The sequence below is a fragment of the Gastrolobium bilobum genome, unplaced genomic scaffold, assembly GCF_033153095.1.
Source record: "Gastrolobium bilobum isolate Gb01-03AN ecotype WA unplaced genomic scaffold, APGP_CSIRO_Gbil_v1 utg4635, whole genome shotgun sequence".
Lineage (NCBI taxonomy): Eukaryota > Viridiplantae > Streptophyta > Magnoliopsida > Fabales > Fabaceae > Gastrolobium > Gastrolobium bilobum.
Genome location: NW_026897744.1, coordinates 37559 through 53521, shown reverse-complemented (window position 1 = coordinate 53521; position 15963 = coordinate 37559). Strand labels below are relative to the sequence as shown.

Genomic DNA, 15963 nt, shown 5'->3' with positions numbered 1-15963 from the left:
ACCACAAGCTCTCTTCTTCTTCGTGGACATCACTCATTTCTTTTTGGAGAGCTTGGTTTAAGGCTAAAGTAGCATCATCATTCAAATCCTAGGTCATGGAGTTTATTGATAAGAAAATCCTTTTTGGCTTGTATGTGTTTGTTCTAAGCCTTGAGAGGATTGACAAGATTATCTAATGAAGAGTAGACATTTACATTTTTATTCCAAGCATTATTGAGGAAAGGGATGAAGTTTTCTTGGTCTTCCCAAGCTGCTATAAATCTAAAAGGTCTCTTTCTCTCTCCAAGTTTGCTCATTGGGTAAAAGGGATAACAAAATACGATTATGGTTAAAGTTCAGTCTAGGAAAGGTTCTAATTTTGGCTTCTCCGAATATAATTCTCCAAGAAGAACTAGCACATACCCTGTCGAGCCTTTTAAAAACTCTCTAAATAAAGACATTTAGACACTTAGCTCTTCTCTATGTGAATTTAGAGCCGAAAATGCAAACGTCTAAAACATTACAATCATCAAGAACTTCTATAAAGTTAAGACACCTGCCAAGGTTCACATGAATGCCTCCTTTTTTGTCTCTGGCAAACATGATCTCTTTGAAATCATCCATAATGACCTAGTGTTCAATCATATTACTGTTAATTATCCTTAACTCCTTCCACAGGTTTCTCTTGATCTCTTCTCTGGGATAGTATACACCACTGTTAAAAAATATTTAGCACCATTGTTGGCAGCACAAGTAACATGGATATATTGGTTAGACTTTTCCATCAGATCAATGGTAAATTGATCATTAATCCAAAGTAGCCAGATTCTCTCAATGTAGCCGACAACATCTTCAATCAAAAAATATTTGAATCCTAGCTGTTTATTTTTTTAATAGATGAAGCACCACTAATCCTTGTCTCTAAGATAGCAGCCAACCCCACTTTGTGCATTTTAGCGAAATTCCTTAGAGTTGTCTTAAAAGGCTTCTTAGTCGTACCCTTGCAATTCCAAACTAAGCAATTCATAGAGAAAGAGTTTTAGTTCTAGGATTTGAGAGTACCTGGGAACCTGCTTCACTTTCCTTAATCTTCTGGTTAGTAATCATACCATCTAACTCCATTCCCATATTCACCCTTAACTCCCTGGGATTTGATTTAACATTTAATGTCTTCTTGTTTTATTTCCTTAACTGGGAATATTTGACACCTTTCTTGGCTGGTGTCCACTGATATGGGATCAATAACCATATAGATTTGAGCAAGGAAAGAGATCTTTGTCTTATCTTTTAGGTTTATTGTTGATACATTGTTCTCCAAGTTTTTCACTTTATTAAAAGGGGAAGTAGTAAGATTCCAGATATTTTCCCCAATGTTATTGTTTCCTCTTGGAGGCTTAATCAATGGGTCCAAACGCTTAACACTTGAAGTGGTAGTTGGAGGGCTAAAAGATACCATCAATTTGGCTTTCAATTTTCGTGAAGGATTTTTACTTGGATTTTTGTCTATAGCTTCTGTCATAAAGAACATGTTCGTGGGTTTAGGAGTTCTATTCTGATTAGAGTTCTAGATATCTTTTGAAGCCACAATATAAGGGAATTTTCTAGGTTAAGGTTATTTGAAGTTGTTGGCAGTTTTGCTCTTCCATTTTCTAATCACATTTGGGTTAATCTTGTTAGTCGGGTATTCCCCGAAGTTTTTATTACCTCCAAGATTCTTATTCTGGTTGGGGCCTTGAGGTTTTTCTTTCTTTGAACAATCACCCAAGGTCCCACTCCATGATTGAGAGGGAGGAGTTGAACAAGGATTTTCTCAGAGTTGTCCTCCAAAATAATATTCTCTATCGGAGTTTGATTTTTTTGCCAAATCAAGACAACAGTCAACATGATGGCCATAACAACCACAATGAAGAAATATTAGATATAAACCCTCATATTCTATTTTCCTTTTACGACCCTCTAACAAATATTCTCCTTTCAGAAGTTTTGATAAATCTAAATCTACACAGATGCCAGCAAAATGCCCCTTTATCTCTAATAGATGTAGTTTTATCAACTTCTAGTACTTTTCTAATTAAATTACCAAGGTAATTCAAAAAATAAAATTAAAAAAACTCTTGAGGAATACCTAGCAAACGAATCCATGCAGCAACCTTCTGGATACTCGTATTTTCTGGGTCGAAGCAGGGTTCCCACTTGTGACTAGCCAGGTAGTGACCCAAGATAATGCACCAACCTCCAGTGATTGCGTGATTTAGATCCACCAGGCTCACAAAATTTACTGAGTATAATTTGTTTCCTAAATTAACAGCTAAAATAGCACCAGACTTAGCCCAAAAAATTTCAAGTTTTTTCTTAATGAAACTTATTCCCACTTTCTTCCCCGGAAGTTTCACAATAAGAGCATTATGTTGAGACTTCTTCATCCTCGCTTTTGCTTCCTTCATACATTTGATGTTAATCGAGCCATCTTCTTCAACAATCGTTTGAAACCCCCAATCCTAAACATCCCCTTTCATGGGATCCAAGCTTCATTTTCTTCCTCTCATATCCCATCAGTCTCATTCATATTTGCATTTGGAATGTCGTTTTAAGCTCCAGCAGCTTGTGTCCATAATTTCGTTTTCTCTTTCGAATGAACCTCTATATGGAACCCTAGATTCGCTCCTCAGTTCGCTACTCCTGTGGAAAATTCTTCTCCATTTTTAGATAGCTTCACACTCTTCCTAAGGTCAGTTGCTTTATCATATTGATTTGTATTCGAAATTTTCATGAGAAATTTGATGAACAATAATGAAATCCTAACAAATAAAGGAAAGAAACATGTATGTGTCTAACACGCCCAACCCATTATTAAAATGTGTCTCTTTGGTGGGGAATAAGGGTATTTATTGGGGAGGAGATCTCTGGTGTATGTCATGCTAGAGCCTAATCATCTTGTCTTTATGGGCCCCACTTGTAAGAGGTACATGTATGTGGCAGGTGAATCTAATATAATAATGGAGCATATGTATCACATTAAGAATACATGAGTTCAGTCATTATAACGGGCATTAATGGCCAGCCAAAAATATTAGCCTATGTGACCAAATCAAAATAGGATTCATTTTTTTTTAAACTTAGTTACCTACCTTTCGGAAAGGATAAGTGATGTGCCATTCTAATGTAAATAAATGCATAGCATTGATACTTTTTGCTTTTCATAAGTTTTTCTTATTTATTTATATGTTTGTTTGTTTATTTTGGATTCCATGACCGTAATTATTCCTTTTGGCCATAAGGGTCTTTTGGGTATCCCACAACCCAATCGAAGAAAGGGCCCCACACATGTATAGGACTAATTCTGCATCGAACAATAAAACAAGTATTCAGCTCTGGTCCAAAAGGTTTCCTCCAGGATTTGAACCATTGCTCTTTTGATATTTCATCCATTCTAAGTAGAGCCATCAAAACAAGCCAGCCCGACCCGTTAAGCCATTGCCCGCAAAAACTAGGGCCAAAAAGCCCAAATATTAAACAACTCACACAGGCCAAAAAATTATATAATCCCACGGATTAGGGCCAACCCGCGAGCCAAATATCAATTTAGAAAAAATCAATTATAAAATCCAAAATCCACTTGTAGTATTCATTTAAATGAAGGTTTCAAAAACCCAAACTATTGAAATCCATCATATACATGAAGGGTGAAATATTGGTTCAAACATTATATCAAAGAGCTTATGCCCAATTCAATAAGCACACAAATAATAGAAAATGACAAAGACAAGTAAACCCATCGTTAAAGTACATTATCAATTCTATAACCTGAGCTAAAAACATTCCATTAAAAAATAATTATTACATTTATCTATGGGTGCATAGAATGAATCACTCAGACAACCAAAGTTGGCTATATATATGCATATCAAAATCATCAAAATGGATGAACTAATATAAAATGAAAGAAAACACGTCATGCACGGAGAGAACACATTAAACTGAAAATAGCGAAATCGAAAAACACCTAAAAAGTCAACAATGTACTGAAAAGCTACATAATAAAACAAAAAGGCACAAAATCCAATTCAAATTTACTCACAAGATTCTTTTTGCTAAGAATTCCTTCTCTGAATGTATTGATAGCCACGGCAAGAAAGAAATCAGAATAGCTAGGAAAAAAAACCACGACAAGAAAGAAAAATTGAAAATTTAAGATTTAGATAAAAAAAAAGTGGGCTGGCCCATGGTTAACCTCACCCTAGCCCAAAAGAAATAAGAGCTATTGGGGCTAGGGGTCAAAAATAATCCTACCACATGTGGGCTGAAATAAAAAGGGCTGAAAATTGAGATTGTAGGGCTAGCCCACATACTGGGACCTATTTTGACAGCTCCAATCCTAAGGTTTATATTACTACTTGAATCAACACTCGGGTTCTTCATATTTGGTTTGAATTAATACTTAATGGATAAGTGAAATGAAATATAATAAAATTTATTAATTATATTTTTAATTAAATACTTTATGATTGAATGAAAAAACTATTTCAATATTAAGGAAGTGAATGGAATAATAATAAAATTAGAAAATAATAGATTAATTTTATCAAGTTATCCTTCAAATTGTGAAAAATAAAAGTATAAAATGGAATTGGATAGAATGGATTTTCTTATCTTTCTTTCCATTCCATCATATATTTTAAATAATTCAAAAAATGACAACGAATACCACTCCATGCTATTTTTTCTATTAATTCCTATCAATCCAAACCCAACCTTAACCTTAAAGCAAATATATTTACGTTGAATAATATCAAAGGGGTAATTTAGTTAAAATGTGCGTAAACTAATTCGAATACTACCTAACCATAGTAAAAGAATTATAAACTAATATTATTATATATTTATTTGGATTAAGATTTACATTGTAAATTTTATTTAACAAATTGTATAATACTTTTTTACTAACGGAAGTTGTTTGGCTATATTTAAAATAATTCAATTATATAATTATATTACTATTGAAAGATAATTTCAGAATAATTTTAAGAAAAATAATATTATTATATAAGAATTTTTGAAAAAATTATTATATTATTTAAAGAAAAAAGAGATCAAGCTAGTCACAACTAATAAAAGAATACAAAAGGCTATAAAAAAATAAAAAAAAAAGAATACAAATAAAAGTTCATTTCTCAGTGAAATCACTTAAAACCTCACTTGATAAAAAAGCAGTACATGTGGAAACTTACGTGGTTGTAACTTGTATGTCTTCATAATTTTGAATAAAATTTCACTTTTCTAGTTATTTCTTAATTTTTCTATAAACATCAAATCATGCACGTTAAACTAATGCGTGTGCAGGGAATAGAATTAGAATATCAACATGTAAATAAATAAATAACATGTAATAAGATACAATTAAGCAAGATAATTTAAAAAAAATGGTGACACACTTTTTTATGTGAGAAGAACATAAGATAGTTATCTTATATAAAATGAGAGAATAATTTCCCTATAATTAATCAATATAAATTATAAACTATTCAAAATACGAAATAATATGTACAGATCTTCTCAACTGTATCCGTGTTATAATTTGCATACATATATATATATCATCCCTTTGGTTTCATTTCTTAGTGCGCAATGATATATCATCCCTTTGCATACATATATATATACATCAACTGATCTTATATTAATCACGATTCTCTCGCATCAACCCGTATGCATGTGTTTGCATTTCTTTGATAACATGGTCGTTACAGTGTGAGTTGTCCCATGCGTGATGCTTGAGGAAGGGTCCTTCTTTGGCTTGGCCTTTTTGCCGGAAAAGTTTGCTTAGCATTTCTTGATAACTTTGCCTCAATAGCAAGCAACTGCAGGAATTGGAATCCAGAAGCAAAGTGCACCATGCTAGCTTCATGAAGAGATTAACGGGTTAACATGGCCTAGAAGGAAGAACAACACCATCAACATTTAATAGGATTTCAATCGTCTCATACAACAATAGTTTTGGTTTATATTTCTTTTTGAATATAAGTGAAAATTGAACACATAATCTAATACAATCTACTCAAATTCCTTGTCACTGGACCACTCTTGTTGGCTTAGTTTTGGTTTATACTCTTTTGTGATAAGTGAACTTGTTTTTCTTTTAACAATTAATTGACATTGTTTATGAGTAATATGCTATTACATCTCACAACTGCATATAACTAACACTTGTTTTTTTTTAAGAAAAAAGAAGAAGAAGAAAAGAAAAGCCATGTGTATACTTGTGCTTTTACTACCAGTGAGGAACTATAAATGATTAAAGACAAGAGCAAATATATTGTTTAAGAACGAAATTGTTCACACAAGCTATGAAGTTTAGGAATGATTAGTTTAAGAAAATGTTGAATGTTTTTGTTTTCGTTTTTATTAATAATTAGAAAAAATTTACATTATTTTCATGTTTATTCTATTATTAAAAATTTGGATACAAAATGGTGAAAATAAAATGCAATTCTTACCATTTCATGTAATATCGTTTAAAAGGAAATAAACCGAAAATAGTCTACCAAAAAAAAAAAATCCGAAAATAAGATATAATTTTTATAACTGTTAATAAAAACAAAATGAAAATTGAAAAATATTGTCTTATATCTAACATGCAGTTAGAGTCATTTGTATATTTTTAAATACCAAGATCTAATTTAGGAGCGAATTTAATGTGGTTCAGTAGTGGGAAAAATTGGGTGGGACTGAGGTGAGAGAAAGAGAGAAAAGGTTGAGGAGAGAGAAGAGAAAAAAAAGAAATTAATACAGATGTCAATTTTGAAATGGAAGGAATACGATGATCCTGGAGTATATTAAAAATTTCCCTAATTTAGATGAGTACAAAAGTTGAAGAGTACAACGTTATTTTGCCCAAATTTAAAACCATGATAATTATATATCTAAATTTACAATTGATTAAATCAATTCTGTTTTCATAAAACAATTTCATAAAAAAAAACTAAGCCTTCATATACCCAAACTTTAAGCGGCGCTTGGATGAATATTTTTGAAGAATTTTATGTGTTTAGATAACACTTTTAGAAAAAAGAAAAAAAAATTAAAATAATATTTATTTTAAGAAGTGGCGTCCTTGTTTCCAAAAAAAATATATATATAAGTTAAAAGTTAAATATTTTATAAAAAAAATTAATTTTACCTCAATCCCACTCTAGCCATTCTACCCATCACCGTTACCATCACATATCCACTAATTTTATAAATTTTTTTATTAATTTTAACATTCAACTAATTTTTATTTAAAAATAATTTTTATGTGGTTCATCGTAAAATAATTTTAATTTGTAAAAAAGTTCATTCTAAAAAAAGAAAATAATAAAAAGTCCCTTTTTTTTAAACAGAAAAATATTTCTTCAGTTAATTTTCAAAACGACGTCGTTTTACTGTTTTAGGATCGAAAGATTATAAAATTATAATTATAAAGACTATAATAATACTGAAATAAATTAAAATTACAAAAATATCATAATTATTGTCCCAAAACAACGTCGTATTAGACTTACTGCAGATAATTTATATGCAGTAACTGCAGAAAAGAGCGAACCTTTTTTAAAACTCATCCAAAAACTGTCACGACCATTATGGACAACTTTAATTAGTTATTAAATATGACGTAATAATATTGATACAAATTCATACTCATGCTCTTTTATGTAAGTTAACAATTGATAAATAAAACCAATGTTATTAAAACCGGTCCGGTCAATGACTCGGTCGAGGTACTGGGTCACTGGTTCAACCAGTGATCACTGGTTCAACCGCATGACTCGGTAATTATTTACAATTTTATAATTTATAGTAAAAAATTATAAACATACTCAAATATCTAAAAAAATGATAAAAATTTCAAATAATAAATATAAAAAATAATAAATCACATATTATCGTCTAATAAAAGATCAAACAAAAATATAATGATTGTGATACGCGGCTTTAGGTTCAGAAAACGACATCTCTAACTATAAATTAATTCAAAATTTTCTGCATAGTACATAATTGAGATAATATTAGCGTTGTAGGTACATAACTTATGTAAGTCAATAAGCAAAAAAATATTCAAATATGTCCATTATGATTTTTTTTGAAAAAAAAAGTTTTAGAATTTTTTTATTTTTTTTTACCGGGCCGGGTCACCGGTTAACCGACCGGATCACCGATTTTTATGAAAACCGGCCGGGTCAGACCGGGTCGCACCGGTTTTGATGCATGGCCGGTCCGTTGCTTAAACTGAACCGGTTATATAACCGGTTTATCGGTTCCTAAGTCGACCCGGTCGAGTCGGTCCGATTTTAATGACACTGAGTAAAACCTTATTTTCATTATAACTTACTCACATACTTCATGTATTTTGTGCATATATGTTTTCCCGATCAAAATGCTGGTACAAAACAAAATCTACACAGTAATATAACACTTCTCCGTTCTGTTTTTTGAATACTAGTATACGCGGGCTCTTTGGTTTTTTGAGATTTTAATTTATCAATCTATGTATCTGTATTTGATTTATGATATTTATCAATTGGGGTTGTTTAGTAACGTGAGAAAAACCCAGCATCATTAAGTGTCGCGACCCTCCTCGCGTCACTCACACATTTCTTTTTTCCTTCAATTGAGTGATGCCCCCCTCCTCTGGGACATTCATGGAATTGTGCCAAGCGACACAATCTCGTTAATTTCGTTACCGTAAAATTTCATAAGGCGATTACTTTTGACTCGGATATTTAAATCAAATGATTTTTTTATTTCACATAACTTTTCGAGATCTACGCAATGACACTTTATTTGACATATTTTATCTTCCGTTAACATATTTCAAATTTGCAACAATAGTTTCACTTTTTTCCTGACGTGTCGTGTTCGACACTTCCCGACACTCCAACACGCGTTGTAGATACTCAAAAAATGGTTCAAAGGTTGCGTTGCATTGAGTTTTTAGTTCCAACTATTAGATTCGTTGGATTATGATTACCATTTTATTGAGTTTAATATAAATATTTGGGATATCTTGTGTTTCTTTGCAAAATTGATGGGTATTATAAGTTTAACTTTATTTTTTTATTAAATTATTGAATATTAAATATAACACACACTACATAAATTAAAAATATTATTTAATATCAAAATGTGTCTTAACATGTCGAAATCTAACATTTTTTAGAATTAACGTGTCGGAGTGTCGTGTCGTGCCGTGTAACGTGTCCCGTGTCAGTATCGGTGCTACATAGGTGAGAGATAAAATATGTCAAATGAGGTGTCATTGCATAGATCTCGAAAAGTTATGTGAAATAAAAAAAATCATCTGATTTAGATACCAAGTCAAAAGTTATGACTTTCCGAAGTTTTATGGTAACAAGACTAACAAGATTGTGTCACTTGGTACAATCTTATAATGTGTGAGTGACACAGGAGGAGGGTCAAGACACTTAGTGTCATTGGATCTCTCTCGCATCACTTAGTGCCTGTTTGGAACCTCTTTTTTCTTTTTTTAAGCTAGAAGCTACTTATAAACATAAGCTAGGCCAAACAGGTTTTGAAAAAAGCTCTTATAACAAAAAAACTCTTTTTTTATAATGAAGAAGAAAGCTGAAAATTAAAAGCTCCTAGGAGGAGCTTTTTTTTAAGCTCTTATCTATTTTTCTTGAATTGTGTTTTTTTTTTAAATGAAGAGTGATAAAGAGAGAGAGATAATTTTCTTGAAATATGTGCTTTTAAGTAATTTTTAAGCTAAAATTTTTATGTAATTTTCAAACAGTTTTTAGCTTCTTTTTTTAAGCTCTTTTTTTTAGCTTTAGCTTATAAGTAGCTTTTAGTTTAAAAATAAGAGGATCCAAACAGACTCTTAATGACACTATTAATAAATATCGTAAATCAAATATCAGATTAAAAAATTAAAGAAGTTAAAAACCCCAAATGGGTATACGCGTGTACAACAACCAGGGGTTATGCACGTGACTACCATTATTGTGTTTCCTAGGTATGGATCAGAATTATAGCCCGGAGTACTGCGTTTCCTATGCATGTCCCATACATGGGTGTGGGTGTGGGACCCGAAAGCAAGCTAAATTTGGGAAAATAGTTTTAATATTATAATGTACCAATCGCTCGGAATATTTTATATTAAATATAAAAAAATACATTTTCATTATTTTTACTTTTATAAATATTTTCTTTTTTATATATATATTTTTCTATTTTTGATAAGGAACCACCTACTCTCATTCCTAAAACAATCTACTCACTCAGTTGATACATAAGAAAACCAAAATAATGGGGTAAAAAAGTAATTGTCTATTATATTTTGAAAAAAAAAATCAGTGGCTCCTATGTATTAATATCTCTTTATGTTTTTTTCCCGTTACATAATCATAGTGTGTGACTAGCTTCGCACATCACCGACTCTGTTGCTAGCAGCAAGGTACATCAATCTCAGATCTCAGTTCTCATGTTTCATATGTTGTTTTAGAGTTAACTCATGTGGTTGTTGTTTTCTGTTATACATTTCAATTGCTGTCACAATTTTTCTTGAATGCTTGTTTGGATTCTTTTTTTTTTTTTCATTTTCACTAAAAATAATATGTGGGGTTTAGCTTTTTTTGAAGATTATGTTTGTTATTTTTTTTTAGTTTGGAGTGATGGTGGGGTTGTTGGGGATTAATCAAATGGCATTTCAAGATTACTGTTGTGACATGTTCTTGTTGGTGTTTTTTCATGGTTAAATCAACTAAAGTTGGCTTCTTTAGCTTATATTTGTTGATGGGGTTACTTGTTCTGAGATTTAGCATCTGATTTCAATGGTTGTCCTATTCCATTTTGTGCCTTTACCTATTGGGTCCATGCACTTCGAGCATAGGAAGGTGAGAAGGGCTTGGAATTATTTATTTTTTTCGCTTGATCTGTACAGAAAGCAGTGTGTAAAAATGGAATTAGAAGAGATACAATGAGATGAAATTTTGATTGATTTGTAGGGATAGAAGAAACAGGACTGGGTGCCCTTTTCATCTCATCATCTTTAGTACTTTTGTTCACTTGAACAGGAGATATACGAGATGAAAGGGAAATGGAAATTTATGTTTTTGTGTCAATAAAATGGCTATATAATTTAAAGTGTCTTACAAATGTTATACTCAAAATGTTCATCCATAAAAGTAATGATTGGGAAAATAACATTTATTCATCTTGATTTTACTCTTCCAAGCAAGGGCAGTGAAAACCTTTTCAATAATTCTGACGACCACTATATTCACAAATCAAAATTTTGCCATCCTCGAAGTTTTCATATCTCTATTTATTTCATTTTCTACAGCTACACTTTCTGTTCCACACTGTTGATAGTTGTTGCTTTCTGTTCAGTTCTGATGGCTCTTAGTTCTATCTACTGCATTTGAGGTTATCTTTTTGTCATTCCATGAATCCTGGAGGTTAAATTTCTTATGAAAATAAAAAGATATGCAATCCTGTTATGTAGGTTTTGCCGCTCAAGTTCTGAACTGACAGAAAATGGGTAGAGGAATAAGTAGTGGTGGTGGTCAGAGTTCATTGGGCTATCTCTTTGGCAGTGAAGAGACTGCCAGCAATGTCCAGAGTGCAAACAATCAAGGTCATTCTGCAAATGGTGGGCGTTCTCAAAATGCTAGTGTTGCTTCACCACCAATTGATAAGCAAATTCAAGCCGGAATTCCCAGTGTTACTTCACCACCAATTGATAAGGGAATTCCGGCTGGAATTCCTGGGAATCTCAAAAACAATTATCATCGTGCGGATGGACAAAACTGTGGAAACTTTCTAACTGTATAGCCCTTGTCAACTTTTCTATCATGATCATTTGAATTGTGCTGCATAATTAGCTCTCCTTTGTATTTCTGCTCTAAATATTATTGCCACTTACCTTAGCCTAGGAAATATTAGAAAGCTTCATAGTATATCAGATGAGGATTGGAGTCTCCTCCTCTTGCTTATCATTTACTGATATTGTTCAGTACAAAAAAGTAAAGAAGAAGTTACAAGGTTAGAGGTTACAAATTATGCCTGGGGCAAAACAAACTCAGAAAGTTAGTACTAGGATTGTGAATTACAATATTACTTCATTGTGGGAAATCCTATATGCATAAATTTCTTGTGAGAAATATTTGAACTTCAAAGGTGGGCGTGATGGTTCAGCATCTCGTCCCTTAAGCAACTAATTCTCCCTTAAGCATCTTGTCCCTTACCGCTTTGTGCGCTGACCCGGGGCGAGGGATTAGTCTCATGGCTATCGGCTGTGGGGATACTCGGATGTAATCCAAAAAAAGTAGAAATATTTCTGATATCTGGGCCCAGCTTCTTAAGCATGGTTCCTTTCCCTATTGGTAGTAAGGAAACCGTGTAAATTACAAGAAGATGTTCGAGTAACAGAAATTCTGTTCTTGTACATTTATAAGATGCACTTTATGCATGCTTTCTTAATTTTTCTTGGTTATCTTCTATGGATTACGAGTACTGTATGTTCTTAAAGTTCAGTAGTTTATTTAATCTGAATTATTGGGTTTTGATTGACAGATGACCTTATGATGCAATCTCAATCTCATGAATTAATATTTCTTCCTCTCCCTCCCCAGTCCCATTTTCTTTCTGTGACTGCATGAGCTAGAATTATGGTCTCTCATTTGTGCTTTATGACACATGCGAAATAAAAACTGCTGCCAATGTTGCATCTGTGTAGCATGCCATGTAGCAATTTCATATTTTGGTTTTTATGGTGTCTTCCAATATAAATTTTCCTTATGATTCATGTCCGTCGTGCTTTGTTGATCATAGAATGTTTTTGTACGATGCTTTTAATGTAAAAGACAGTTTGTTATTTGTGTTGAATTCAGCAGAGGCATTTGATGATGCAATGTAATTAGAGTTTTCAGCATGAGTGAAATAGTAATGATTTATATATAGAGGAAAAAGTAATGAACAACAACCAGCATGTCTTACTGTACCTTTTCGTCATTTGACCCAATAGAATTGGCTTAATTCTACGCTTTTGCTTTGATACTGATGAATTGTTCTTAATCATGATTTCCTCTTGAGTGCAGGATCGACCTTCTACCAAGGTTCATGCTGCCCCTGGTGGTGGATCTTCCTTGGACTACCTCTTTGGTGGTCCTGGGAACTAATTCATTATTGTGAAGAATGCTTTTCATTCAAACCTACAATGTGTAAAATAGATAGTATTGCCTGGTGCTGAGACCAGTGGATTTGTTTCTTGTGCAATTGAAACCTTGACAAGGATTGGAGTGACTTGATGTTCCAAACTAAGCTGATTAATAGGTTTGTTGTTTTGTGCATTCAATTAATGAAATTTATTATACCTTTGAGCTAAAGTGGCTCATAATTTTTCTCCTATCTTTATTTGGTTGTGTTCATATCTTAATGCTGATTCTATTGCTATTATTCAGTAAAGCAGCAATGAGGGAAAAGTTTATTTTCTTTGCAATATGGAGAATCCACTATTCGTTTGGCTTTGGTAGTATAGTATTTAACGTTACAACCCCTATATTTGAATGTTCTTAGATATGAATCATCATCAAGACCATAACATGAACTCGGTCTTTTGTTAAGATAAAGCTATCCTTGGATGTAGTGTTAAATTTTTGTGTCAATCTTTTTTTGTGCTATATCTCATAATGCTAGTCAAATTGGATAGCTGCTAAGTGCTAAGTGACAATATGCTGGTGAAAATGCTTTACTTGGAAAGCAAGAAGTTTGATTGCTGAAAGCATCGTTTACTCATACTTCCTATTAATTATTAACGAATTAATTTGAGTTCTCTTTTCGTTGATATAGTTGCTTGTTATAATTTCAATGAGTAAATGAGGGGAAAATTATAGTGCGTTAAGATATTAGCTTATTTTGAAGTAGTTTTATTTGGAAAATAAGGAAGGTCAGTGTAATATTCAAATCATGAGGTCATTTTAATTTTTTTTATCAATTATTTCTTGCATTATATGAGTATTTTTTGATGCAGGCAAATAATAATAAAAAAACTAATTAAAGAGAGAAAAAAATATTAATTTCATTTGGTATAAAACCTCTAAGTGCATGTGTTTCAAAATTGCAAAGGCATGTTACATGGCAAAAAAATTAATTTATTACTTTTTTAATAAAAAATTACAAATAAGTAGTCGTTTTGAAATTAATTACGAAAATATAGCAGTCAAACATGTCCCATAGGGGCGTGATCGGTTGGAGAGAGACACGCTCAATCTGGGCGTGACCGAGGAGAGAGACACGTTCCATCTGGGCGTGTTTCACCAGGTGCTGCCACGTGTCACAAAAGTCAACAGTTTGACCGTAAAACTTTGGAAGTCCATAACTTTTGACTCGGGTATTCGAATTAGGTAATTTTTTTTTGATTCCACATAACTTTTCGAGATCTACGTAATGACACCTCATTTGACATATTTTGTCTCTCACAAAAAAAATGAATTTACAATAATAATACCGTAAGAACGTTTAAACTCAAATTAATAAGCAGAAAACCATTGTTATGATTAGAAACATTCATAATAAAGATCCTTATGATTATGGTAAGTTATGATAAGGTTAATTATGTATGTTATTGAGATATATATTAAAAATTTGAATGAAGAATTTTATGAAATTTATAATTTTATTCGGTTAACATCTGTCGGTGACAGAATATCGAATAATTTATATTAAAAAGTTAAGTGAGTGCTTTTCGTTTTATTTTGATTTTTAAATTTTTGTTCATGATTATAAAAATGTTAGATTATTTTTAGTAATAATTATAAGGTAACAAAGTCATGTCATTTTTAATAATTATGGTATCATTTTTAATAATTATGGTATTATTGTAAATTCAATTTTTTTGTGAGAGACAAAATATGTCAAATGAGGTGTCATTATGTAGATCTCGAAAAGTTATGTTGAATCAAAAAAAAAAATTACCTAATTCGGATACCCGAGTCAAAAGTTATGGACTTCCAAAGTTTTACGGTCAAACTGTTGACTTTTGTGACACGTGACAGCACCTGGTGAAACACGCCTAGATGGAGCGTGTCTCTCTCCAACTTGGTCACGCCCCATGTCGGCGTGACTCACGCTTAGGTCACGCCCCACATGGGCATGTTTCTCTTTATTGGAACACGTCCCATGTGGGCGTGTTTGACTGCTATATTGTCATAATTAATTTCAAAATGACTACATTTTCGTAATTTTTTATTAAAAAAGCAATAAATTAATTTTTTTGCCCATGTTACATAACAAATAGAGTATGTACTAAATAATCTAATTCTTGAAAATGAAGATTCAAATATTATTATATGAATGGGGAATACTACTCTCATGTTGTAGAAGACTAGTATCTTATGTCATAGAGACAAAATATGTGGGGTCTACTTATTTATTTATTTATTTTAAAAGAGTGGAATTCACATATTTTGTGTCTATGACATGAAATATTAGTCTTATATAACATGAGACTAGTATTTCCTTATATGAAATTAAATTAATCTTTCTTGGATTCTGTTCATTAAAGTAAAACACAACAAATAAAAGGGGTATAAGTCATCAAAGATAGAGTTGATTGTTCTTGGGTTTTGTTTGTGTTCGTTATTCCTAGGGATAAGCTATGAAGCACTGACACTTCAAAAATTCTAACGTGTCGTGTCCGACACTCCCCGACACTCCAACACGCGTTATAGAAATTCAAAAAAAAGTTCAAAGGTTGCGTTGCGTTGAGTTTTTAGTTCCAACTATTAAATTCGTTGGATTACGATTATCATTTTATTGAGTTTAATATAAATATTTAGGATATGTTATGTTTCTTTGCAAAATTTATGAGTATTATAAGTTTAGATTCATTGTTTTGTTAAGTTATTGAATATTAAATATAACATACACTACATAAATTAAAAATATTATTTAATATCAAAACGTGTCCTAACATGTCAAAATCTA

General features: G+C 31.9%; 1 protein-coding gene across 2 annotated transcripts; it reads left to right on the top strand.

Moving 5' to 3' along the window:
- Positions 1 to 11514: 11514 nt before the first annotated feature.
- Positions 11515 to 13208, top strand: LOC133309734 (protein SPIRAL1-like 3). 2 transcript variants are annotated; one of them, XM_061510536.1, is made up of 3 exons: positions 11515 to 11599; positions 11687 to 11805; positions 13077 to 13208. In XM_061510536.1, exons 1-3 carry the CDS (start codon positions 11515 to 11517, stop codon positions 13155 to 13157), a joined length of 285 nt encoding a protein of 94 aa, XP_061366520.1. In that variant the 3' UTR covers positions 13158 to 13208. The 2 variants fall into 2 exon arrangements, with proteins under 2 accessions (XP_061366520.1, XP_061366519.1); XM_061510535.1 differs by having other exon boundaries at positions 11515 to 11805.
- The last annotated feature ends 2755 nt before the right edge of the window (positions 13209 to 15963 follow it).

Bases quoted from the DNA above. Each gene is read 5' to 3' on its own strand.
- LOC133309734 (XM_061510535.1), top strand. From the start codon at position 11,515: ATGGGTAGAGGAATAAGTAGTGGTGGTGGTCAGAGTTCATTGGGCTAT. The intron at 11,806-13,076 runs GTATAGCCCTTG...TCTTGAGTGCAG, and splicing joins ACTGTGGAAACTTTCTAACT to GATCGACCTTCTACCAAGGT.